Here is a 26,043-nt window from a genome sequence, read left to right on the forward strand (position 1 = left end):
ATGTTTGAGTTAAAATCTAGTTCTAAATTATATTACACTTTTTTTCAAACTTCTAATTTCTCGTAAGGGTGATATGAATATCTTTTCAGGCATTGATATTCAGGGAAAGTTATTTACAATATGAGATTTAAACCATATCTACTAATCATTAGGGTCGATCCAGTGACCAAAAGAGGGTTCGTGAGTTTTTCTGCTGTCAAGTTCAGAGTTCGAATTTTGAGTTTTACAGTTTGGGGTTGGAAAAGTTATGGATAGATTGGGGGTCATTGGGGCGGGGGTTGGGGCGGGGGATGGGGCGGGGACGGGGACGGGGGGAATTTTTTCCCCCCGTTTAGAAACGGGGCGGGGGCGGGGGCGGGGGTTTACTCCCCCGCCCTACCCCCCGCCCCGCCACCCGTTTGAAAAAATATATATGTACATCATTATATATATAATATATTATCAATTATACTACTAATTATACATGTCTATTAATAAAAATTATTAATTATTTATACTAAATTTATTTATACATTTATGTTAAATTCTTAACTACATTTAATACAACTAGGAGGAGAACACCGCGCGATGCGCGGTGAAAATTTTCGTGTTTGCCCAGTTATGCATCATACATAATTTCAAGTTTGCCCAATTATTTAGGTTTTTCCAGTTATACAAAGTACATAATGGTTGCAAATTATATTAAGCTAAATCATAAATATTGTATTCATCCATTCAAAATTAGATAAAGCTGTATCGTATTTATCCATTCAAAAGTTTCTAAAGCAATTAGTAAAAGTAATTTTCGATGATACTGTAACCGTGAAGTGCATCCATGTTAGCAGACTAAGAAAATGGACTCTCATCTAGAAAGAAAACGAATAGTATAATTGTAAGTTACAGGACCTGTTGGATTTCTTTCTCCACCAGATTTTCCCATTAGAAAGCAGTATCAGTACAATATTCTTAATGTTCCAAAAGGTATAAATTATAAAAATACAAAAAAGCTATGAAATGCCCTTTTTCTCTCAACTACTAACACCCATGAAGACTCCTTTTTTTTTAATGTAAATAGTAAGAGATACAAGACTCAGACACAATTGGGAGTGGAGAGCTGCATATGCTTCCAGTCTGTGATAAGATAAACAAGTCATTATCTCAAGTTTAGAACCTTATTGACATAGCAAATGAGATATGATAAAGCAAATGAAATAGATACATAATGGAAATATTTTGGGCGCATGATAACAGCAAAGAAAGGTATTAATACCTTTCAAAATGGCATTTGAGGCCAAAATATTCATCCACCGACCCAACAAATTTTATCACTTTAATCTTGTTTTCCTACAATAGTTGAAACTTGTTCAAAACTGTTTTTGAATCTTGGAATTAAAATCACCAAAAGACGAAAGAAGTTCAATTTCTTTGGAATTCATAAAACGTAGACACATAAAGAAAAGAATATAGGAACTTGTAGAATAGAAGACTTGCAATATTATTTTTTGAACTAATTTTGACTATTTAAATAATATAAAGTAAGAACTCACCAAGGAGGCTTCATACTCTTGTTTCATCAAATGTAATAAAACATCTCTACACTTAAAAGTCACCAAGCAGATACACAACTATTTATTTGGCTGAGTTAGACTAAGTATAAAAATTGTGTATCTCATGTTTAAAGGTTTGAAACTGCACACTTGTCAAATGGATTTAAACCAAATTTTGCATTCCCACTTGTGCCCTCCAAAAAGGACAAGATATTAGTCGGCCAATATTCTGCATCTTTTTGTCATTACTTATGAGTTGTATGTAAGTTTTTAATCGAATTCGAGAAAAGAAGAAAGACAAAAAAAAATTTTGTATAATACATACTGTATAAAAAAATCAATAAAAAGAAAATGACAACTTCTTTAGTGCTACAATTTAAATATGTTTCACCTTTTTGAAAAAGACATTTTTTAAACCATTTCAGCCATTTAATTAGTTAAACAACTTCCTAAATTGTCAAGTCCTTGTGCTCCAATGAAACAGCAAAAGTGGCACGCCACTTAAGTTCCCAATTTATATTAAATCTACCATAGGAATTTTCTCGTCCTAATTTTTGTGCTTATCTTAGTAGCCAAATTTTTAAAGTCAATGATTAAGAAACTTATTTACATAGCACACCAACATCTTACTAAAGCAAGCAGCACATTGTGGGCATAATCAAACTTATGTAGGCATAATCAAACTTATTGATACAAAACTAAGAAAACAAGAAAACAAGAAGCCAAGAATTTAATTTCACTTACTTGAGTTATAAAATGTTATCCAAAAGTGTGAAATAGCTGGCTACCTATCTCTCATAGTAGACCGCGTATACATAAACCATTGCACCTTTATGTTGGGCACAATTTTCTTACTTCTATTTTGAAAAGCAAAAAAGAAATTTAGAACCAAGTTTTTACCATTGCCACGATGCACAGGTATTCAAAGATTCAAAAGTCAAAAGAATTAGCTTTTTGGATGATGCTCTTTGTGTCTTGCTTAGGAACCTTATATACACTTCAATAAAACAAATTAAATTGCAGCAAGAAGTACAATTATTAACATGCATATCTTAAGCCATAACTATTTTCTTCTTTGTCAGGAAGAAATTACCTTATTTCTATGTGCTTTGGTAGCCATCTACCATGAGAAAAAAATGATCAAAAGGGTTAAAACCAAAAAGGATGTCCCATGATAGCTTAAACAAATAAAAGCTAGAGCAAGAACAAAACCAAGAAAATGATTTGAGAAATCACCAAACAACAGAATCATGATGGGAACAAGAGGCACTACAAGAAATATGTTTTTCAGTGACAAAAATTTATGTGACAACAAAAATCTTGTCACAGATAACCTAATTCAGTGACGACATTAGGTGTCATCACAGATGAGTACAGCACAAGCATAATCAGTGACAACATTGGAAGTTGTCATTCTCAACTCGTCACGAAATAGTTGGCGCGCATCTCATTTGATGCCGTGGGAAATGAATTTATGACAACTCAAGTAAAGTCGTCACAAACGCTCTCTCTACAGTGACAACATAACTTGTTGTCATTGAAAGTCTACCCGATTCCAATTTTGTGACAACTTTTTGCATCACTGTATACTACAGTATTTTCATCAACTTTCACTAATTCTACTATGACACCCTAATTTTATTTTTTAGCCCCCAATTCTTTTATATTAGCAAAAGCACCGAAGATATGACACCCTAATTTTATAATTTAGCCCCTATTCATTACGTATTAGCAAAATGCAAATGATATAATAACAAACTATTTTTAGATATTTGTAATTTTTGCTAAGTTGACATAATAGACATGTCTGAGCATAAAAATTTTTTCACGAATTGTTTATTATTCCTTATAACAACCCCCAAAAATCAATAACTGAAATAATTTGAAAAAGTGTAATTGAATATAATTTGTAGTCTAATGTTAGCACTGTGAAAGATTAGTATAACGTGTAATACATCATAAGTAATAATTATTTTCATATGGAATGGGTATATACGAAATTAAAATTATTCAGTAAAATATCTGTCGTGTAATAAGATTGAGAGTTGTAACACATTTAACAGAATATTTGATTACATGTTTCTTTTAATTTATTATAAAAACTAAGTAATAGACAAAGAGTAGGATAAGCATGAGTAAGAAGTGTTATACTGTATATAAGCAATTCTATAGTATTTTCATCAAATTTCACTAATTCTACTATGGCACCCTAATTTTATTATTTAGCCCCCAATTCTTTTATATGAGCAAAAACACCGAAGATATGACACCCTAATTTTATAATTTAGCCCCTATTCATTACGTATTAGCAAAATGCAAATGATATAATAACAAACTATTTTTAGATATTTGTAATTTTTGCTAAGTTGACATAATAGACATGTCTGAGCATAAAAATGTTTTCACGAATTGTTTATTATTCCTTATAACAACCTCCAAAAATCAATAACTGAAATAATTTGAAAAAGTGTAATTGAATATAATTTGTAGTCTAATGTTAGCACTGTGAAAGATTAGTATAACGTGTAATACATCATAAGTAATAATTATTTTCATATGGAATGGGTATATACGAAATTAAAATTATTCAGTAAAATATCTGTCGTGCAATAAGATTGAGAGTTTTAACACATTTAACAGAATATTTGATTACATGTTTCTTTTAATTTATTATAAAAACTAAGTAATAGACAAAGAGTAGGATAAGCATGAGTAAGAAGTGCTATACTGTATATAAGCGATTCTATGCATGTTAAATTTTTTAAACATGTTTTATTGTGTAAGTTTTATTGTAAGGTAATTTCTTAAATAATTTGTGTATTGAGTTGTCCAAACCCAAAAAGATGTATATAGACACAAACAAGCACACATATATATACATGCACAAAAAAGAAACCAATATCAAATAATTTATTTGATATTTATAGATGAGATTAAGGAAAAAAAAAAGAGATTAAGTATGAAAAAAGAAACCTGAAAAAAAAAATTGGCTAAAAAAAAAAAGAAAAAAGATGTATGAAGCTAAAGGCGTGAATCCTGGAATCTCAAAGACGTGCTTAGATGCCAAAAAAAAAAGAGCGCCAGTCTGAAATCTGAAAGAGGCGCGAGGCGGGTGGCTGAAATCTCTACAAAACGACGTCGTTTTGGTTGTTCACACACAAATAAAAGTCTCGCCACTTCTCTCTTCCAACACTTAGACAAATTTCATTCTCAGTCTTTCCTTCCTATGGTGAACTAACCCTTCCTTCCCGTAGATTCGAAATGCCGCTAGCCACCGTTAGCCGCTGAAGTCCGCCGCAATCCACCACCATCAGCCGCTGAAGTCCGAGCTATCCAGCACCATAATTTTTTCTTCAGCATTTCCTTCACCACTGACGATAGCCCTTTCTCCCCTCTATTGACCCGCAACCGCGTCGAGCTCTTTAGCACCAGCTCAGGTGAAGGAAAATAGAGGAGGGCTTTGGCAGTAGAACAAAACAGAGGGAAAAGAACAAAACAAGAAAAAAAGAACAAAATAGAGGAGAAAAAAAGGGCGGCGCACAAGTGAGCAAGAAAAGCTGAGGGGGAAGCCTGAGAAAGGGCGGCTAGGTTTTAGAGGAGAAAAAGAGAAACAGAAGAGCAGTGAAGCAGCTAGGGTTCTTGGAAGGGAGGCCTTGAGCGTGAAAAGAAAAAAAACAGAGTGAAGGAAGAGTGGCGGCTGACAGGAAGATCAGGAGAGAAAGACGCGGCAACGGACAGAGGAGGAAGAACAAGGTCACCACCAGTCCGCGTCCGCTCTGCTGCTGTCTGCCATCGCCAACACCGCGCACAACCTCCTGGGCTGCTGCCGTTCTCTGTAACACTAGATGAAGGCTCTCGGAGGAAGTCAGACCTAGTCATCTTCCAATTCCAACTCACCGTCTTCAGCTTCGTCATAATCGCCGTCGCCACCGCTCAAGTAAGAGCACTATAAGTCGCCCCTTTTTCTTTGAATTTCAGTTCCTTCCCAAGTCCTCTAAGCATGTCTGCCATGGCTTCGTTTATTGCAATTGTCCCGTTGATTGTTCAAATTTTAGCATGCGCATGTTTATATCATGATTGAATTTGAAATCCCTTGTACTTCTGATGATTTTGGGGCCAACCGTGGCTTCATTTGAGCAAAGAATTGCTGGAATTTTTCATGTTCGTTTACTGTTTGTTGAAATGCCCAAGTGGTCTAACAGCAGGCCGTAACAGGGCATTCGTTCAATGCTCATTGCTGCATTTCCCTATCCATATTATTGACTCGAAAAGACTCCAGCAACCAAAAAAGCGATTTTATTCCAGAAAACGATAGGTCAAGTTTACTCAACTCACAATTTTATCATACGAAAAAACACTTTGAATAAAGCAAAGATTCAAAGTAGGCAACTGGACTTTATTTAGTTACAAAACAGTAGAAAAAGGACATGGTTTTGACGAATTTCTTTTTTTTTTTAATGCCGGAAATATTCCAGCAGGTTGATACTGAACACCTGGAAAATCATGAGGCTGCTACCTTTTATATCCGTGACAATGCGTAAGGGAATAGGATCCTTCCATCTTCTTCTTTTTTTACAGTAAAGCAAAGCGTATACTACATGGTAATAGGAACCTGAGCTTATCCCGTCATCTTGATTCTTTTTTTTTCTTTTTTTTTTCCCCGAAGGGTATGACATGCTCTGCCCTACAAAATGGGAGCTATAGTTTTTTTCTTTCATTTCCTTTCTTTTGAGAAGACATGGTTTCATTAGTTTAGTATTATATTTCTGATCATATATCACTATCGGAATTGGTAGTAGTTGTATTCATGGAAGTTAAACATTTATGTTCCTAACAGGTGCATGGGTCCTTATTGTAAAATATATATTAATTAGCTAAATACAGGTTCTCTCTTCTTGGTTTCTTAAAATCAGCTAATTATAGTTTCTTTTAAGCTAAAAGCATCTGAGTAACAAAATCGATTTTATGCAGAAAGGCTATTTATGAGGAGCAGTCTTCTAGTTAGTTTTGAAAACAGCTTTTTAGGTTGGAGAAATTTTAAAAGTGAAACGTAATTCCAAATTTTTGGAGTTCACCTTTTGGATGATCACCTTTTCTAATCAGCTTCAGAAAAGCTGAATCGAACAAGGGCAGCTTATTTTTCTTGCATGGTCTAATTAGTTTTGATAACCTGTGCATGCTAACAATTTCAACAACATGATTCTGTAGGGTACTGGCAAATAAAACTTGATTGCTTGTGTTGGCCATCTTCTATGATTTGGCTATATACTTGGCTTTCCTGAATCAGGAATATTGGTCGATGCAATATGTTGCTGTTTCTTGAGCTGCATGGAGCACATTTTGGTGCCATCCATTTGGTCCTATTTACTGATTTTATTGTGATATAAGAAAAGAATATAGTTGTTATCTTTGGAAGCTAACTTAACAAATTGATATGGAAATCCGGATGTTTCCATATAATCAAAAGTTGCAATGTTGGAAAGAGTTATAGGACGACAATTGCAGGCTGGAGGAAAAGATGGACTAAAACCACAGTGGAATGTTAGTAATTTAATTAATATGTGGTCTTGCTGCTTATGGAAGAGCATGACCAAAAAAGGGTAGAATAGAAGTAAAGGGCTGATGTACAAGGGTGAGATTGAATAGGATAAAGTCTTGGTTGTGTTCTTGGCTTCCTGATTATCACCATGTTTAACATCATGGAAACTTTGTCAAATGCAATAAAGAGAAGAAGGCATGTTTTCAATTTATATTTGTATTTACTATGTGTTTCCACATTCCTTTATATCTTTGATGCTCTGATCTCGGGCTGTTATGATGACCTGTGTTTGATGCTTATATTCTTTGATAATAGTCCCCAGGTCATTTTCTTCCTAATTGCATTATCCTTTGTATTATTGCCATCTGAAAGCAAATGCATCTTTGTTACCCCAATTTTGGTGATAATACTTCTCCCTTCCCTTGAGACGCAACATGTCCACTAGCCATATGACCTTTCATTTTCCCCCTTTTTTTAGATAATAAATAATCTGAATATCACCTCATTACATAATTAAATGTATCTGTTGTGTCGCAGGGATTGTATCCTGGGTACATGATTTTCTTTGTTCAGTCTGCTTTGTTTATTGCTGGTTCAAGAGGTATGAATATGGTCTTTACTTTGGCATATTGTGCTTAGGAATGTATTTCATCATTTGCCTGGATGTCTAATTTCTTTTGTGGTATAAATAAATTGTTTGCTCTTCATAGTTATTACAATTGAGGCACTTGAATTCTGGTTCTACAAAATAGAGATTCATTTTTAATACAATTGGGTTGCTTGATGTCAATTTAGTTGCTTGATGGCACTTGAAATCTGGTTCCACCAAATCTGATTCCTGTTTAATGCAATTGAGTTGCTTGGGGCTGATTTAGGTGCTTGAAATCTTGTTCATGTTTAATTACAGCCATTGAGGTGCTGGATGTTGCAACCAAAACTTTAGTGTTTTTAAAGCAAATGTGTTTGAACGTTGGGATGTATTCCACTTTTTTCTTTGTCGAACTCATCTAAATTTTTCTGTATCAGAATTTCTTTTTTGTGCTAAGGAAAAAGAGGCACCTGTGATTGTGTGTGTGTTTTTTTTTTCTTGATATACTGTGTGGTTCACGATCATCTAGGCTCTCAATGATTTTAGGATTTTATTGTTATTATTGTTATTGTTATTGCATATATATTTGTGAACATGCAGATATTTATTGTGTTTGTATTGTTATTCTATATTTCATAGAATATACATTCAATGTCTTATTTGCTATAATTTCACTTTATTTTTGTGTTAAGCAATTTACTTAGATTGCTATAATTTCAAATTAGAGTGACATTAGTTTTTATAATATGGTGCCTATCTAGAAGTGTAGTTCCAGTTTTAACACCAGTGATCATTGCTTCAATTTTGGTAACGTGTAGGTTCTAACACGATTCCCAAGAAGAAGAAGCCAGTCATTGCTGTGAAGATGGTTTTTGAATTGAAGACTACAAGGCCTATCGTGCTCATGTTTTGTTCTAGATGAGAATCGTGCTCATATTTTTGTATAGAACTTTACTACTCTCTATTGTGGATGGGAAATCACTAGTATTGTAACTGAATGGCTTATTTTGGATGGTGCATGGTTTATGACTCATTTGAGGCAACATTTATATATATATGTATTTGGGTTGATCTTCTATTGGAAATGAATGTTGGCTTTCTTTTCGTATGTTGGCTTTTTTTTTCTCCTTGCTACTCAATGAACGTTTTGTGATTGTTGGCAGCTATGTTGCGTAATTAACATCAGATTATTGCTTTTTACAAAAAAATAAATGACAATAAAAAAGTTGTCACTGCCAACAAGTTTCACTAGTGACACCAGAAAGTCGTCACTTTTTATGGATGGAAAACAATGACAACAAAAGTCGTCACTGAACGGAAGCATAATGTGACAACTCCAAGGGTTGACTATGACAAGAATTTAGCCAGCTTAGTGACAATAAAAGTCGTCACACAATGTACAACAATGAGTGACGACAAGAGTCATCACAAAAGCGAAATCGTTTGTGACGACTTTCAACAGTCGTCACATGGACCCCCTTTTGTGACATAGAACTAGTGACAGCTCTATGACAGCAGTAAAAGTCGTCACTGACTTTTTTTGTGACGACTTCTGAATTTTTAGTGACGACTTTTGCCTGTCACAGAAACGCAATTTTCTTGTAGTGAGGAGATTCATCAAAAAGAGCTAAGAAAGAGTATTCATCGCCAAGATATCATCAATATACATTATATTTAGTCATACTTACACAAAATCAATAAGATTCCAACATCAGTACAATGTCTTGTTTTACAACTAAACACTTACCAAGGGATAAAATGCAAAGATAATCTGGTCACAACCAATTGTTTTTTATTTTGTATTGCTAGCAAAAAAGTTAGATATTCCCCTATATATGAAGTTTCACTTGGAGGTTAATCTTTTAATTCCTACAATCCATTTTGCAGTTTCAAGGAATGCTTCAATATGATGCAAAAAATACGAGAGAGAGAAAAACATAAAAAATAAAAACGAAATAGGTAATCTACTAACTTTAAATCTAGAGGAAATAGGATAACCTTCCCAAACAATCATCCTCCACTTTTTTCAAGACCAATAAATAGGGCAAAGCGAGAAAAAAATTACAATAAACTACTAAGGAGGAAGAGGGGGGAATGAAGAGAACACAAAAACATTAAAACACACATTCATGGTTGAATGGAGAAAAGTAGCCTCCTTTTTCCTTGTTCCTTTATCTAGAAATAATATAGAACAAACAAATGCAGAAAAAATCAAATTAATTAGGAAAAAGAAAAGACAAAATCAAATTAGATTAACTTTTTTCCAGGGGAAAAAACAGAGAGTCTAAATAATGTGCACTTTGAGAAAAGAATTTCTCCAATCCTTTGTTGCATATCTTAATATCTTGTAATAAACATTTGGAACATATTAGAGCATAAAAGATAATTATAATTAATATGTTAGACCACCAAATCTAGCATAGGGTGTGTGAAACTACAATACGAAACAAAACAATAGCAACAAAAGCCTGAGGATTAGCAGGAAGCAAAGAACTTGTGTTTGCCAAACCATAAATAGGCATTAAGCACTAAACATCTGAATGCATTTCCAAAGTTTCACATCCAAATTGATTAAGAAACCAAAATTAAAGAAAAAGCCAACTAAAAAAACCGGAAAAAGGAAAAGAAAAAACAAATCCAGATTTTTTCATCAAAGAAAACTATCAAATTCCACATATGATGAATTTCAACCAGCCAAACCTCTTCTTTCTTTTGGGTGGTTCTGCTTAACCAGCAATGCAAAACATAAAGGACCAAGATTGGAACCTAAAATATTAAAATCTCAAAAAAAAAGTCAACATATATAATGCAAATACATGTTAAATAGAAATACTAAAGCAAATCATATGATTTTTTCCCAAACAAAAATTTGCTTGTTTGAAGCAAATCATATCCACATCACGCCTGTGCTACCATACGTTGTGCTATAGCCATAATAAATCTTGGTGAATATATCAACATGAGTAAATGTTTTTTACACCCTGCAGTCTTCAAGGCAATAAAAAAACCCTGATTCCTAAAGCAAAAATATTTTCCCAAGCAACAGTAATATGTCGAGATCTAAAGACACTAAGCCAAGTATAACTGAGCAAAACTTCTCTAGCAAAACTGCTGGATTGAGCAAATATGCAGCCATAATTTCCTAATCTTATACCTGTTAATGGTCTCTAAACACATGCTAGGAATAAACTCACCACATGTAATAGTCTTTTATACACACACATATACATACTTCACCATTGGTCTATAATAATCTGGACTAAACATTTCAATCTTTTGTCCAAGTCAAAACATCATATGCAAAAAATAGATAGACACACAGACCAGGCATTTTTGTAATAACTGATTATCTAGGTGTGATATTTCAAGTAAACCTCTTTTTGTTCCTAATACAAGAAACACACATGGAACAAAATGTTATCCAGTGATTAGCAAATGAAAGATAATGAGCAATTATATCTTAGCAGCATCTTCCAAGGATTTGTGGTAGAGTTCACTAGTTAAATTCTGCAAAATGAGAATCAAGAACCACCAAAATAATTCAGCAGAATGCAGTGTTTTATCACCAAATTACATATACCTTAGGCAGCATCTAGTTGAAGTTCATACAAAGTTGCTCTGTCAATTGACAAATCTTTAACATGTCTTCTATACTTGTTCTTTCCCATGTTAAGACTCCTCTCACTCCACTGCCAATTAGTCTCGCTCTAACTTATTTTGTCTAACCTGTTAACATCTTAATTAGTCATATAATAATCCTTTAATTGCTAAAAATGCCATACACAATATAAACCCAGAAGGAAAACCCGTCTAAAATAAGTTGCATGATAAAAGGTAGGAAGGCTACTATTATCAAACTGTTCACTAATGAATTAAAGGAGTGAATTTCAAATTATTAGAGCCGACTTTCACATATCAGTCTATAATTGAGCATAGACATTTCTGATTCATGACATTTGTTCAAAATCTGGTATTTTGATAAAACAGAAGGTTGAAGGGAAAAACTCATCGGAAGACTGCACCTATATAATATTCAACCTCACACTTTTTCTTTTGTCTAAACAAATAAACCAATCAAAATATTATGGTAAAAACCCTGCACCATGACAAAGATTACACATTTGCACTCATGGGAAAAAATCTTAAATAGAAGACCTCTCCAATCTTAAATAGAGTAGCGATTTACCTACATATAACCATTTATAGAATAGCAATGAAGCAGGGTGACAATCTTCTTGGAGCAAGATATGTGAATAAGGCATAGGCAAGACAAACTGCAGACATAGTTCTATTATTTCGACCCATAACATTAGAAGGCATTAGGGAAAAAATTTCTCAAATTTCTTACATGTGTTTTGATGCTTCATAGCCATGGGAAAAATCGAGATATGCATATGGCAAGAAAAACAAGAATAAGTCAGTAATAGAAAATGAAGGATGCAGCAAAGCACATTTAACCATATAGAACCTGTTTTTAATAAGGGATCAACAAAAACTTACAAAATCTAATAAAAGTGTTGGAGGAAATTTGTAATATTTCACCTGCAAGATCAGAAATTTATGTATATTAGACAAATAAAAAATTTAAAAAAATAAAGGGCTAAATAAGTTTTGGCAGGGAGGGAAGAACTTTAAAACAAAGAGCCTCTCTAAGAAGATGAGAGAGGCGGGAAGATGAAGAAAACCATCTTGCTCGTTGTTGTTCTCAGAGAGAGGCGGGAAGATGAAGAAGAAGAGAGAGAGTTGTTCTAAGAGGTTTAGAGAGTGACGGTCGATGAACAAAGAGGGAAAGATGAGACTTTTGATGCATTGAGCCCAACCCCCCGTCAAATCCCACCAGAAAAAGCTGTTACAGAGAGAGGAAGTCTACCCACCACATGTTTATTCAGAAAAGTGAAAAAAAAAAATGGGACAATGAGACTAAAGGGAAGCCTGTGGGTTTCTATCCCACATCGGTATTGGGGGGGGGGAAAGAAAGAGACTAAAGGGAAGCGTTTTTCTCAAGGTGGAGCAAGGTAGATTAATTAACTAACAATTAATTGCAACAATTTGGTAATTAATTGTGATTTGTTAGGCAACAAAAAAGTAACAATATTAATTAATTAATTATCAATTAATTGTTAAAAAGGACAACCAAATGTGATTTGATTGGCAACCAAAAAAAAGAGGCTAAATTTTGGCTAATAACTACACATAATTGATAATTAAATGCGATTTGTTGGGTAACCAAAACAATATTAATAATTATAAAAGGCTGATAATTAAATGTGATTTGTCAGGCAATAAAATTGCGAAATTATTACTTAATTAATTAAAAATTAATTTCAAAAAATTGATAATTAAACTTGATTTGTTGGGCAACCCAAAATAAAAGAGAACATTTTTTATAAAATTTGAAAAAAAAATTGTAATTAAATGTGTTTTTTGGGGCAAACACAAAAAAGAAGCCAAAATTTTTGTTAATAATTGCAAAAAAGTTATTAATTAAATGTGATTTGTTAGGTAAAAAAATAACACTATTAATTAGTTATTAACAATGAATTGTAAAATTTTGGTAATTAAATGTGATTTATTGGGTAACCGAAAAATGGAACCCAAATAAAAAGTAAATATATAAATAATTATAACAAATAATAGTGGGGAATCTATAATTAAACATGGTGTGTGGCGTGACCAAATAATAAATGACACTAATGGAAGGGCACCACATTGTTGATTGTTTACATAGAATTAATACTAAATAAAGATTATCGTGGAAATTTGATAATAATAGTTGAATGTCTTCCCCTCTCATTCCAAAAAAACAAAAATAAAGAGCACCAATTTTTTTCAATGAGATTAGCTAGGTTGTCGTTGGAAAAAAATCAAATAAAGAGTAAATTTTTCACAATTGGAGCATAACAAAAGCAATTACAAAAAAGATAACATAATAATAATTAATACAATTAGAGCATAACATAAGCAATTATTACAATAAATAAAAAATAATAATTAATAATTATGATTTATTTGGCAACCAAAAAAAACATTGATAATTGTGAATAATTGGGATACCAATTTTTTGTTAACACAATTTATTGTTGGGAAAGGGAAGAAAAGGCTAAATTTTAGCACAATCCTGCATGCAATTAGAAAACTACCACCTCCCATCCAATCAAAACTCGCCACATCACCATTTTCATGTGCAATTGGGAGGACTACCACCAATCAACGAATCAGAGGACGACAACTCATCAAATTGGAATCAATTGGAGGACTACCACCAATCAACCAATGGGAGAGCGCCACATCAGCAATTGGGTTCAATTGGGGCAATTGCATTCACACATTTACTATATATGTTAATAACACTTTTTTCTAAAAAAAACACAATAATAATTTAGTGATTGTATTTTATATTAAAAGTGAAAACTTGATTATTTTAGTTATATTTGTTTAATCATATTAGATTGTATTCAAATAGCCTTTGTTTAATTATTTTTATGAGTTTCAATTGTGAAGTTACAATAAATAATAATTTGGAGATGTGTTGATATTTTAGCACTTGATTATTTGCTCAAATTTCATTATCATGAAATTATATAATAAAATTTTTTTAACCCTATGGGGGCACCCGTAGGGGGAAGCGGGGCTGGGAAGGGGAAGCCGGGGGTGGGGGACGGGGCGGGCGCGGGAGGAATTAAAATGCAACGGGGCAGGGGTTGGGGGAGATGTCCCCCGCCCCACCCCTGCCCCATTGCCACCCCCACGATTCCAAAACTGCCAGTTCCGATTTAAAGATTGATGGTTCCAATTCTTTCGAAAAGTGGAACCAGAACCTGCCCTTCTAGAAACCGTTACAGTTGTGATCATGATTCATGAACCTTCGGTTTCGGTTCTAATTTTACTCCAGTTGCAGTTCCAATTCTTTTGGGTTACAATTTTGATTTTTTTAGTTATACTTAAACACTTATTATTATAAAATAGATTTTAAAAAATATGACAATGAATGTAGCAAAAATTGAGAACTTTATTGCATTATCAAGTGTAAGAAAAAAGAAAAATAATGCAAATTTTATAAAGAATACCTCATTATTGATTAGATTGTAATGATCTCTGATTTGGGTTAGCTAAGGGATCTAGACTTACTAATGAAATGGAACAATGGCTTGCTCGGATAGGATTGAGTCTGTTAGTATCAGGCGCTGACTATTGATATTGAACTCTAAACTAGCCAAATAAATTTAAATAGCAAATATTTTTTTTTTTGAGGGTTTGAATTGGTTACATACTACCATTTCCGATTCTGATTCATATTTTTAATGAACCTGGACTTTGAATTTTTAGTCATGGTTGTGGTTCTGATTCCGATTGAATAAATCGCTGGTCCACTCTCAATTTAATCTGAATTGTGGCTATCCTAGTTGTGGAGAGGGGGGAGAGGGAATTATAGAAATTGGATAAGAGATTTTAATAATTATATTGAATCTTATATGAGGTAAGTGGAATTTAACTCTCTTTAATATAGGTTTATACACATTTAAAACAAGATGTTTAACTGTATCCAAACACGTTAAAGAATATGCATTTTGGGCTAAGCGAGACCCAACCAAAAAAATTACTTTTACTTCTCCAATTGGAGATGGAGGGGCCATGAAACTAATAGAATCTAGATGTGGTATTAGTATTCTGATTTCAGCCCCATATAAGACCCATTTAGATTGCATTTGGTGAGACTTTTTGTAGAGATATTTAATCAAAAGCCTGGTCTTATTTACCATGCCCATCGCCGAAGCAAAAAGCCAATAGATGGAAAAACCAAAAGTTGAAAAGAAGAGAGAAGAAGATTAAAGAAAATGATGACATCTTGGAATTAATGTAGACTGAACTATATGAATATTATTGACTTGTTATAGTCAACCATTTCTTCCTCAATTTTCCCTTCTTTTTGCCCATGAGCTCAAAATTAACCTGCTAATATAAGTTTATAAATTGAAATACCTTTCTATTGGTGCCTTTCATTGTCAACAACAACCGCAAAGAAAGGGGGTAAAGGGAAAAAAAAAAGCTCTACGATAAAATAACGTATCAACATTCTATTTACATCCGTGGTAAACCACCTTCGAACACTTATATTTTGATGATTTGCCCAATAATTCCGACCACATGCATTTTAGCAACAACTCAAGTGCATTATGGTGTATCAATTTATCCCCCTCAACAAAATTTCTAGGCCTTGTTATACTAAACCACACGGTGCGCAGTAGCATGGAAACAGAAAATACCCAGACAAGCATATGATGCCAAGGGAAAATACTGGGGGGAGGATATAACTGAGGACATTTATGTATTTCGGCGCCGAACAGAGCAAGATACATAGTCGAAAAAGTTTCATATAAGGAAAGCACTGAACTGAACAGAGCAACAAGATACATAATCGAAAGTGATATAGAGCCTAGTTCTAGTACTTATCCACTACAACTTCTTGTTAGAGATTATCTCAGTTCTTAATATGTTAGTATGACTAATTTAGATGAATAGTGAAATTAAAATGCCATGGATACAGTTTTTTAGTGCCTTTTCTCTTGAATACGATAACAGCAAAAGAGACGGGTGATTGTGAAATAAAAAGCAATATGTCGCCAGGGTGAAGAGCATGTTCGACGGAGATAATGGCCCAAATCTTGTCGAAAGTTTCATACCAATGTAATAGGTTTTATAGCCGCATGTAAGAATTACTGTTGGTGTCGTGTCTTCATGTAGTCGATGGTTAGCATATTGCGGAAGGACCTATTCACCAAAGAGCATCCATTGTTAGTTAGGTCACGAAAGAATGAAGCCCATAACAAATTGTATAGAGGAAAGTACTTACCAAGCTGTACTTAGAACAATGTGTATAAAACTGATAGAAAGAAACAAAGGATGCGCAATCGTGCTTTAGGAATTGATTTATGAAGGAGGTGATAGTACATAAGTTAGGCTACTGTCTGAACAAGAAATCACAACCTTCAACATTGGGTGTAATGCTTGGGAACATAGGCAAAAGAAGCGTCCATCACAGGACTCTGAAGTACAGAAAGCCATGGAATCATAGGATAAATTACCCTTGATTCTCAAGAAGACCATGTCATTCTCACGAATCAAATTACCGTTACAGTACAATTCCCAACATTCCTCAAAACATCTATCCTTGATTCTTATGTTCCAGGAGTGAATGCCATTATATAATTTAATTGTTATGTCATCTTGGAATCCAATTGAATCAAATAGAGTAGCTGAGATTTCCTATAGAGGAAAAGCCCCACAGAGAAAATTTTATTATGCGAGGAACAAGCAATCGAAAAAATATTTTTGATTTACTAACTTGTTTGGTTCTATTTGAACAGAAAAGAACAAAACACCACGGTTGCACTACTGGTATGCTTTCAAAACGAGTGATGGGTGTATCTATGGACAAGGCTATAGTGTGAGATACAAAAGATACTTAGTAGCAATACACATAGAAAAGGCAAGATATAAGTATACCTGTGTCTATAAAAGTTTCAGGAGAAAGGCTGATTACGTTCTGTAGCCATTGGGTAATGGAGTGAAAAGAATATAAAGATGGTTCTCCTTTGGGTTTTAGTATTTGTGGATAAGCCGCATGGATCTTTGTTTTACTGCAAGTACATAGAAAGAACCTATTCTTGCTGCCTTGAGGAATGGCTAGCCATTTCTTGACGGGATTTTTTGGTCTGGTCATTGGTAAGTCGGAAAGCAGAAGAGGAAGAAACAGTAAAACAAAATGCTAAGAGGTGCTCAACAGTAAGAGCTATGGAAAGAGCCGTTGTTGACATGTTTTACTGCAAGTACATAGAAAGAACCTATTCTTGCTGCCTTGCGGAATGGCTAGCCATTTCTTGACGGGATTTTTTGGTCTGGCCATTGGTAAGTCAGAAAGCAGAAGAGGAAGAAACAGTAAAACAAAATGCTAAGAGGTGATCAACAATAAGAGCTATGGAAAGAGCAGTTGTTGACATGTTTATAAGCCCTTATATGTTGGAGAAGTTTTCTGGCCGTAATCGTAGCATAGCAAGATGGGAGTAAATGTGGTAGCTGCATGAAAGTACTAAGGAGTAAAGTTTCAGAGGTGTAGTACAGAGCTATTGCTAAAACAGCAGTGGATGTGTCCAGCTTTATGGTGCTAGACCTGTAACTCTACTGGGGATATCTCAGGCATAGTTACTGCAAGAACAAATTGCCAGAACTATACAGTACACAGCTGGAAATTCCAAGAGTAGAGCATCATTAATTATGTAAATCGCTTTATCTATCAAGGTATTCTTACTTTGAAGGAAAGAAACAAGGATGCTTCGGATGAATTTAATGGTCAGCTGAATAGTTATTGGACTGAATATTTGTAGGCCTCGTTTTAAGAAGTTGAATAGTTATTGGACTGAAGGGGCTCTGCTGTGCAATAAACCAAGGACATTTCTAAATATTTGCGGTCCTCATTTAAGAAGCTGAATAGTTATTGGACTGAAGGGGTGAAAACAAGCAGAATATTTATCATGGACAAAATGGTATACAGGTGGATACAGATCCTGCATAGATGTACAAACTCATCAATTTGGCTGCATTTGATTGCAAGTAGCCATAGACAGAGACAAATAATGTTGCTGAATATGAATAGCTTCATTGGCTAGCTAATGGTGGCTGTACCTTGTTTTAAAGCGTCACTATTATTCAGCTGCAGTATCAAAAACATTAACTCTGATACTCTAAAGTGCTGGATAACATTAAATCTAGCAGCAGCGTAATGGTCATTTTTTGTTGCAAAGCGTTGCATTGTGATACCATAAATGAGCTTCCAAAATTAGGCAAATTCCTACAAGCGCAAAAAGATCAACTATAGACCATTAAACAGAGTTCCTTGCAACAATAATAAGTCTGGGAAATAACGTGGAACAGAGTTCTTTGTAGCAGTACAGAGTTAAACAAGGTTACACATTATCAAATAGAGTGCCAAAAGAGATTCCCAAAATAAGAACGAAATGCTTCTGCGGTGGTCGAAGACCAGGAATCAAGCATTTCTATTTTCTTGCCTTCTTGTTGCTTATGGAAGCACAAGTCTCTGGAACAGCATCACTTGTTTCCTCAGAAAGTTCAAACACTTTGGAAGGACAAGAGTGTTTTTTGGAGGAAGAACATGTTTTTTCTGCATCGGCAGTATCTCCTCACTAATTTATTGGCAGAAAATAGAATGTTGCTGTTAAACATACTATGTAATGGAATGGCTAGCAAATACCTGTAGCTTTAGCTACCGCAAGTTCACGCTCTAACTGTGGAATAGCAACACAGGCCTCTGAAACAGCATCTCTTGTTTCTTCAGAAAGTCCAAGATTTTGTGCAAGGCAATGGCTTGCTTTGGAGGAAAGAAATAATTTTTCAGGATAACGAATAACTCGTTATAAACTAATTGCCAAAAAATAGTGAATTATTACTCAAGCTAATGTGTAATAGAATGTCAAAAGAAAATTCACAATATCTGATATTATAATCGCTAGTAGAGAAAAAAAAATCTTATTGCCATCCATAATGGTCTTGACCAGTCTACTTTCGGTAATGTAATTTAGACATGCAGTGTAGCTAGTAAAATCCAAAGCCATTGGGCCTTTATTTTAGCAATATTTAATAAGTTTTTTCGAATAGCACACTTGATGTCAATGTTATTATACAAGGCAAGTGGAGTTTTGTTCAATTTCAAATGTGATTTGAAAATCTAGAAACATAAATTTGTTATTTTAAAAGGACTATTGAATAATCAGCATAAAAATTATATTCAATAGTTATTAATTTAAAATAAGTGATTTCTAAATTGTGACAAAATATGTTTTGGAAAATGAATTATCTTCTATGAGTAAAACACTCCACGGTGTATTTGTAAAGGCTTCATTTTCTATAATAGATACCTTGACATAAGTCGTTTAATGTAAAATAATTCACCTAGTGTTGTTCATAATCATAAAGTACAAAATAAGACTTTCAATAAATTCTTGAATTATTTCTCGTTAACATTGCAAATCTTTCAATGTTTTCCAAAAGGATAATGATAATTTTTCTCATCCTCTTATGAAATCATTACTACCTCTATTTGCGTTTCCATATTAATGAGAGACAATGTTAACTTTAAATATCTCAACTTTCAAATTTAAACCACTCTTATTCTTTCACAAACAGTTGGTTAATTGTCAATAATAGCCATATTCTTTAATGTGCATTATGAAAATTTTTTAGTAGTTCAAAACCTCAAGAGATGATTAAAAATAAAATGCTAAAAAATTTATTAAAAAATTTCAATATGTGATATTTGTTACATAGAAAAATAATAATTATTTAAAGAGTGTAGTCAAACATAATCTATAAGTCCTTCAAAAAAAAATAATCTATAAGTGTCAACAAAAATGATTAAGGGTAATTTAGTCAAAATTTACTATGATTCCACAACTGCTTTAATGAAAATTTGATTTCAATCAAATTAGGGTAATTAACTTACATTTTATGTGAATACGAAAATTATTGAGCATATTAATAAAAATATTTTAGGGAGAACTGTACCAATCGTTCTTCACATATCGTAGATATGAAAATTTAGTCCATCAGAACAAAGATGATCAGTTTTAATCCCTAACAAACAAAAAATAATCACCTTTAGTGCCTTTTCACTTTTCCAAACAAATTTTAGTCGGAACTTACTGAATCCACATGCAATGTCCAATTTTTAAAGGGTAAAAGTGGCAAATCACCTTACTATTGACCACAAATGTGATACTAGTACCAAAATTGCCATAACGCTGCACTTAGCATCCTATAAAGGCAACAACATAGTAATGCAAAATATATTAAGATCACGATCTGTCATTTTCCTAATCCGTCCTGTCGCTTTCTCTTACCATGAATTTTATTTTTTTGGGGTTACTAGCATAATAATTCGTTCTTCTTAATTGCCACTCTTACTATTATTCCCCCAAACAACACAATACAAAGCCCACACTAGAATACAAAATCACACATGTTTCGCCTCTCTCCTCTGCTCTTATTCTCTTCTCTCCCTCTATTATTCTTGTACAGAGTCAAAGCTACTAAGGGGTGGTCAAAAATGGGAGAGGAGAAGAGACTCGTGAAGAGGCTAGTAAGTACGTTGTTTTTTTTTTCTTCTTTTCTTTTTTTTTGGGCTTTAATACTGTTTTCTATAGTGACTTCCTTTATAGATTCTGGGTGAGTTCTTTGATTTAATTGCTATTGCTACAACTTTGCACTGATTTGTTCAGTATTCATCACTTGTTTCGAGCGTTTGCATATGTTATACTGATTGCATGGTTCAAAAGGGTTGTTGTGTGTAGTGGGGCTAATCCGCGCGTGAAGCGTGTCAGCTGGGTGCCCAAGCTCGGCAATAGATATTCGACAGCTCGGATACATCAGCTCGGGAAATGGAGAGGGCCAACTCGGCTGTGGCCGCCGCCTCTCCATGAAGCGGGCCTCGTGGGCCGCCGCCTCCGAACTCTTAGGGACAATCATATGAAACCCTAGAACAACTCCGAACCTTAAGGGGACTCTGACTTCTATATGGAAACTACTACTATCCGCAAGCCTATAAATATGATACCACGCGACAACACAAGGTACGCTATCTACAGTGTTCTATACTGTTACTTTACTCCTAAGCTCTGCTGACTTGACCGCCGGAGCTATTCCGGAGACTTCAGTCCCGCCGTTGTTCTTTCTTTGTAGGACTGCCTCCTCGGTTCCTCCTCTCAGCTCAGCTGCACCCAGTCAGCCCGGCTCGTGGCAGCTCAGTTCGGACAGTGTTTTTGGCTGTCACATCAATTGGCGCCGTCTGTGGGAAAACATATAATTCTTCTCTTGTGAATCATGCCAAGGACTAGGTCTTAGAGGAACGCTGACGGATCCAAGAGGACCGAACGAAGTGGCCCCCAAAACCCTCATCGGGGTCCGACTCCGGGGGACGAGGGGACGGGGCTCTCACGAATCCCGCCTGAACAGCTGGTTCAAACGGTGGCAGAAAATCTACCCACCTTCGAGGCAATCATGAACTACCTCAAGGGGCAGACGGGAGGTCATCATGACCAGGAGCCTAAGGTCCAAGGAGTGGAAGGACTTGGGCTGTCAGAATCTCGAACAGGGAGCCCTAAGCCCCGGCCGAAGCTGGCTCGCAGGGAGCTCACACGTGAACAGATCGAGGTCGTGGAGCCCTCCCTCAAGAACTCCCGGACTGAGCACCCAGAGCCTTTCCGAAGGTTCTCAAGGGGAGATCTCTCCCCTCGGAAGGAGCAACACCAGGTACAGGACGAGTTGGACCTACTATTGGACCCCGAGGAGGACAGGTACATTGCTTCCCCCTTTGTGCCCGATATTGAGGACTACCCGCTGCCCGCGAAGTTTAAAATACTAAGCATGAAATCCTACGATGCAACCACGGATCCGGAGGACCACCTGTTCGCATTCCTGACGCAAATGCACCTTCAAACAGCCGCAGATGCGGTCAGATGCAAGACCTTTCCAATGTTCTTGGAGGGAAAGGCACGTCAGTGGTTCCAAGGACTTTCCCCCAGGTCGATTCGGTCTTTCACCCAACTCGCGCGACTGTTCTCAGCACAGTTCGTTTCGTCGCGAATCTTCTCCAGAAGCACTGCTCATCTGATGACTATCCAGCAAAGGCCCGAGGAGTCACTACGCGAGTACATGGTACGTTTCAACAACGAATCCCTCCAGGTCCTTGACCGGGACGACAAGGTGGTCATGGCCGCTTTCATTAACGGCATGCGTAAGCAGAAGTTATACACCGAACTCGTGGAAAGACCCCCCAAGTCGGTGGGGGAGATGTTGGACCGAGCTCATGAGAAGGCCAACACTGAGGAGGTCAATCGCCTGAAAAGCGCGCAGGAAAGGCAGAGGGACGACAAACGCAGAATGGGTGCCGATCAGGGAGACGGGCAGCGCAATCAGGGGCGAAAGAATACCTATGACCGCCAGCCTTGGAGTCGGCCTCTGGGAGGAGATAAGCCCTGGACTCCCCTCACAACACCCCGAGCTCAAGTCCTCACGGTGATGGAACAAGAAGGGCTCTCTCGGCGGCCGGGGACAAAAGCAAACGGGATCAGGGCTTGTACTGTGCATATCATCGCGATGTGGGACATGATACAGAGGATTGCTGCCACCTCAAGAAAGACATTGAAAAGTTAATCAGACGTGGCCATCTCGAACAGTTCATACGTGATGAACGAGCTGACCAGAGGCAGGGGATGCACAAGCAGGAGAGCCTGGGCTACTCCCGGGACTGACCTCAGAGGCCCCGTGGCCGAACTCCCGAGCAGGAAATTCAGAACCTAGTTGGGGCGATCAATACCAATGCAGGAGGACCAGTTGGAGGAGATAGTCACACAGCTCGGCGGCACAACCAACCTCCACCCAGCGGAGAGAGCTCGAGTAAACGACTGAAAATGTACGAGGAAATCATCTATGGACCCGAAGATACCGTACCCCTGGCCTCTAATAACTACGAGGCCATCGTGATAGAGGTCATCACATGCAACTACAAGGAGAAAAATGTGTACATCGACAATGGAAGTACCATAGACGTGCTGTACTACAAAACCTTCAAAGAGCTGCAGCTGGAGGACAAACAGCTCGTCCCTATCCGAACTCCATTGATCGGCTTCGTAGGTCCCCCGGTAAGGCCAGAGGGAATGATAACCCTCATGATCATAGTAGGGGCGTCACCAAAGTGCCGAACTGTTCCCGTGAATTTCGCGGTGGTAAAAGAACCTTCATCGTACAACATGATTTTGGGACGGCCCACCCTGAACGCCCTCCGGGCTGTCTGCTCGACTTTGCACCTCAGCATGAAGCTCCCCACGCCCGTGGGGGTGGCAAAAGTGCTCAGAGATCCGGAGGTAGTTAGGGTATGCTATATCGCAACTCTCAAGGGCAAAGAGAAGTTGATTGCTCAAACAACTTGTTTGGAGCGCTAGGAGCCCGAGGAGAAAAGGAAGAGATTGGAGACGGATGAGGGATTGATCGAGCTGCCGGTCCACCTAGAACGACCGAAGCGCACAGTCCGGGTTGCTTAAGCGAGCTGACTCGAAACTCGCTAGAATCTCTCTTAGAAGAATACGCGGAGATTTTCACCTGGAGTGCGGATGACATGCCAGGGATCCCCTCTGAGCTGGCAGTTCACAAGCTACACGTGGATCCCAATGTCCGACCTGTGAAGCAGAAAAAGAGGAACTTCGCACCAGAGCGAAATGAGGTTGTCAAGAGCGAGGTAGACAAGCTGTTAGAAGCCAAAATCGTGAAAGAGATCTACTACCCGACCTGGCTGGCCAACCCAGTGCTAGTCAAGAAGGAAGAAAGAGTTTGAAGGATGTGCGTGGATTTCACTGACTTAAATAAAACTTGTCCTAAAGACTGCTACCCCTGTGACAGCCCCACCTCACCTTAAGGCGAACCAAAGGGTTCGGCGGACCGCCTGCCCAGCTCTCGCCAGGCCTAACGGGTCAATTTAGAGCGATCTAATACGTTTCGGATCATACAAACGCGTGTAAACAAGTCAAAATCACAAAATAAAAAAAATGAAGTCGGAGTCGGCCATGAATAGTAACAGACACGTCAAAATCCAAACAAACGTCAAGCAAATATTTGCATTTCAAAATTTAGTATATACAACCCAAATGGGCATACCAAAGTGATTCAAAAGGGGATACATGGACGGTTTGCCAAATCCAAAAGAGAAACGGACCCAAAAGTACACTTAGGGTTTCAATCAATGAGCTACACAAAAGACATGTCCAACTAGTTCAATTCGGCAAGCATTTATCAAATCCAGTCCAAAAGTGTTTATTTTCCTGTAAGGAAAACAAAAAGGAACAGAAAGGGGTGAGTTTGCGCTCAATGAGGTACCAAACAGATAGCAATAAAATCATGGCATTTCACGTTTAGCAAATCAGGTACACATGCCAGATGTAAAGCAAAGGAACCCATGATTCAAATCAGAAGGATATAGGTGGCTCTCAGGAGCCAAATTCCCATTTACTTCACCGGAACTTGATCGAAATAATAGTTGACACTCCGTCAACGTTAAAGAAGTAACCAATACCGTAGACTCCACTTCCTTCGACTCCTTCCACCTCACATACCCCACCGGGCCCGAAATCCAATCAGAGCAGAAATGGTAATACTCGAGTATACCCGGAATCAAGGGTCTCAATACCCAAAGATCCCAAAACAGACTACCGTGGTTCGTTATCTAATCGACCAGGCCCTTGCCGGCCTGACTCGAGTAACTAGCCACAGGGGTTGAGCTCAGAGATCACAGAAAGGTCGTTGGATACCAGCCTCCAAACGACGTCCGAACAGATACAAATAACAGATTCAAATTTTGCATAGTAAATTGGCATATAAACAGACAAGAGAACGAGTGTGATAAAGTACACCCTCGTCTCAAACAGAATGAACAGATAGTACATTCGGGCATATTACAGATTGCATTTACAGACCCCAAGTTACTCAACAAATAAGGGGAGTGGTACACTCACCGGCTCAACTTCAAAAGTTTTCACTTCAGATTGGCCTTAATCGCCAAGAAACCCTAAAATAATCAAAATAAACCAATTGAAGGTTTCATATCCAAAATCGAGTAAACGGAATGCACAAGTGAGGCTCGACTACACGTCGTACGCCTTGCCAAATAAATACTAATGCAAGGGTGGAAAACATGATTTTCTTGGAAACGAAAAGGTAACATGAAGACCTAGCCTCAAACAACCCAAAAGTCCTTCGCTCAAATCACAAGTAAATCCAACTAGCCTTCAAGTAAAATTTCGGCAGCATATCCCTTGTGTTTACCTAATTTCCAGCCATCATGGCTTCATTATTTCCTAAAATCAGTCCCAACATCTTGTACAAAAATAATCTCATTCCCAAAAGCCGTTCACTAGGCTTAATGGCATACAAGTACAAAATTTAGTTAGGAAATGACCGGAATGAAAGCAAGCCCTAAAACATGCAAGCAAGTACAATGAGACTCGATAACGAGTCATAACCCAATGCCAAATATGACCCCAATAGGGTTCCATAAGCATACACAAACACTAGAGGAAACCAGAAAATTCGGACATGCAATTAGCTTTGGCCCTGAAAAAATAGTTTTTGACTTTACTTTGCGGTAATGGCACCAAATGCACTACGATTATCGGATGAGGGTGCAAGACCCACCATTTCGAAGCTAAAAGACAGTCCTACAACATCACAGAAGGTCACTCAACCCAGTTTTGAGTGCAAACAGGTCAAAAATGCAAGATACTACATCAAAACCGTAAAAATAGATTCACAGAACGCATTCTAGCGGAAAC

The 26,043-nt window shown here is 36.7% G+C and overlaps 1 protein-coding gene and 1 long non-coding RNA gene across 2 annotated transcripts; one reads left to right on the forward strand and one right to left on the reverse strand.

Annotated features, from left to right (window-relative positions):
* Nucleotides 1-846: 846 nt before the first annotated feature.
* Nucleotides 847-12,145, reverse strand: LOC113700794 (uncharacterized). The gene is made up of 6 exons (XR_003450750.2): nt 12,003-12,145; nt 11,264-11,380; nt 9,780-11,161; nt 2,271-2,383; nt 1,250-1,323; nt 847-1,110 (listed from the first exon to the last, which is right to left on the reverse strand). It is a non-coding gene; the product is annotated as an uncharacterized lncRNA (long non-coding RNA).
* A 10,988-nt stretch (nt 12,146-23,133) lies between these two features.
* On the forward strand, nt 23,134-23,664 carry LOC140016081 (uncharacterized). The gene has a single exon (XM_072069118.1). It carries the CDS (start codon nt 23,134-23,136, stop codon nt 23,662-23,664), a length of 531 nt encoding a protein of 176 aa, XP_071925219.1.
* Nucleotides 23,665-26,043: the final 2,379 nt, after the last annotated feature.

The sequence above is a fragment of the Coffea arabica genome, chromosome 1e (assembly GCF_036785885.1).
Source record: "Coffea arabica cultivar ET-39 chromosome 1e, Coffea Arabica ET-39 HiFi, whole genome shotgun sequence".
Lineage (NCBI taxonomy): Eukaryota > Viridiplantae > Streptophyta > Magnoliopsida > Gentianales > Rubiaceae > Coffea > Coffea arabica.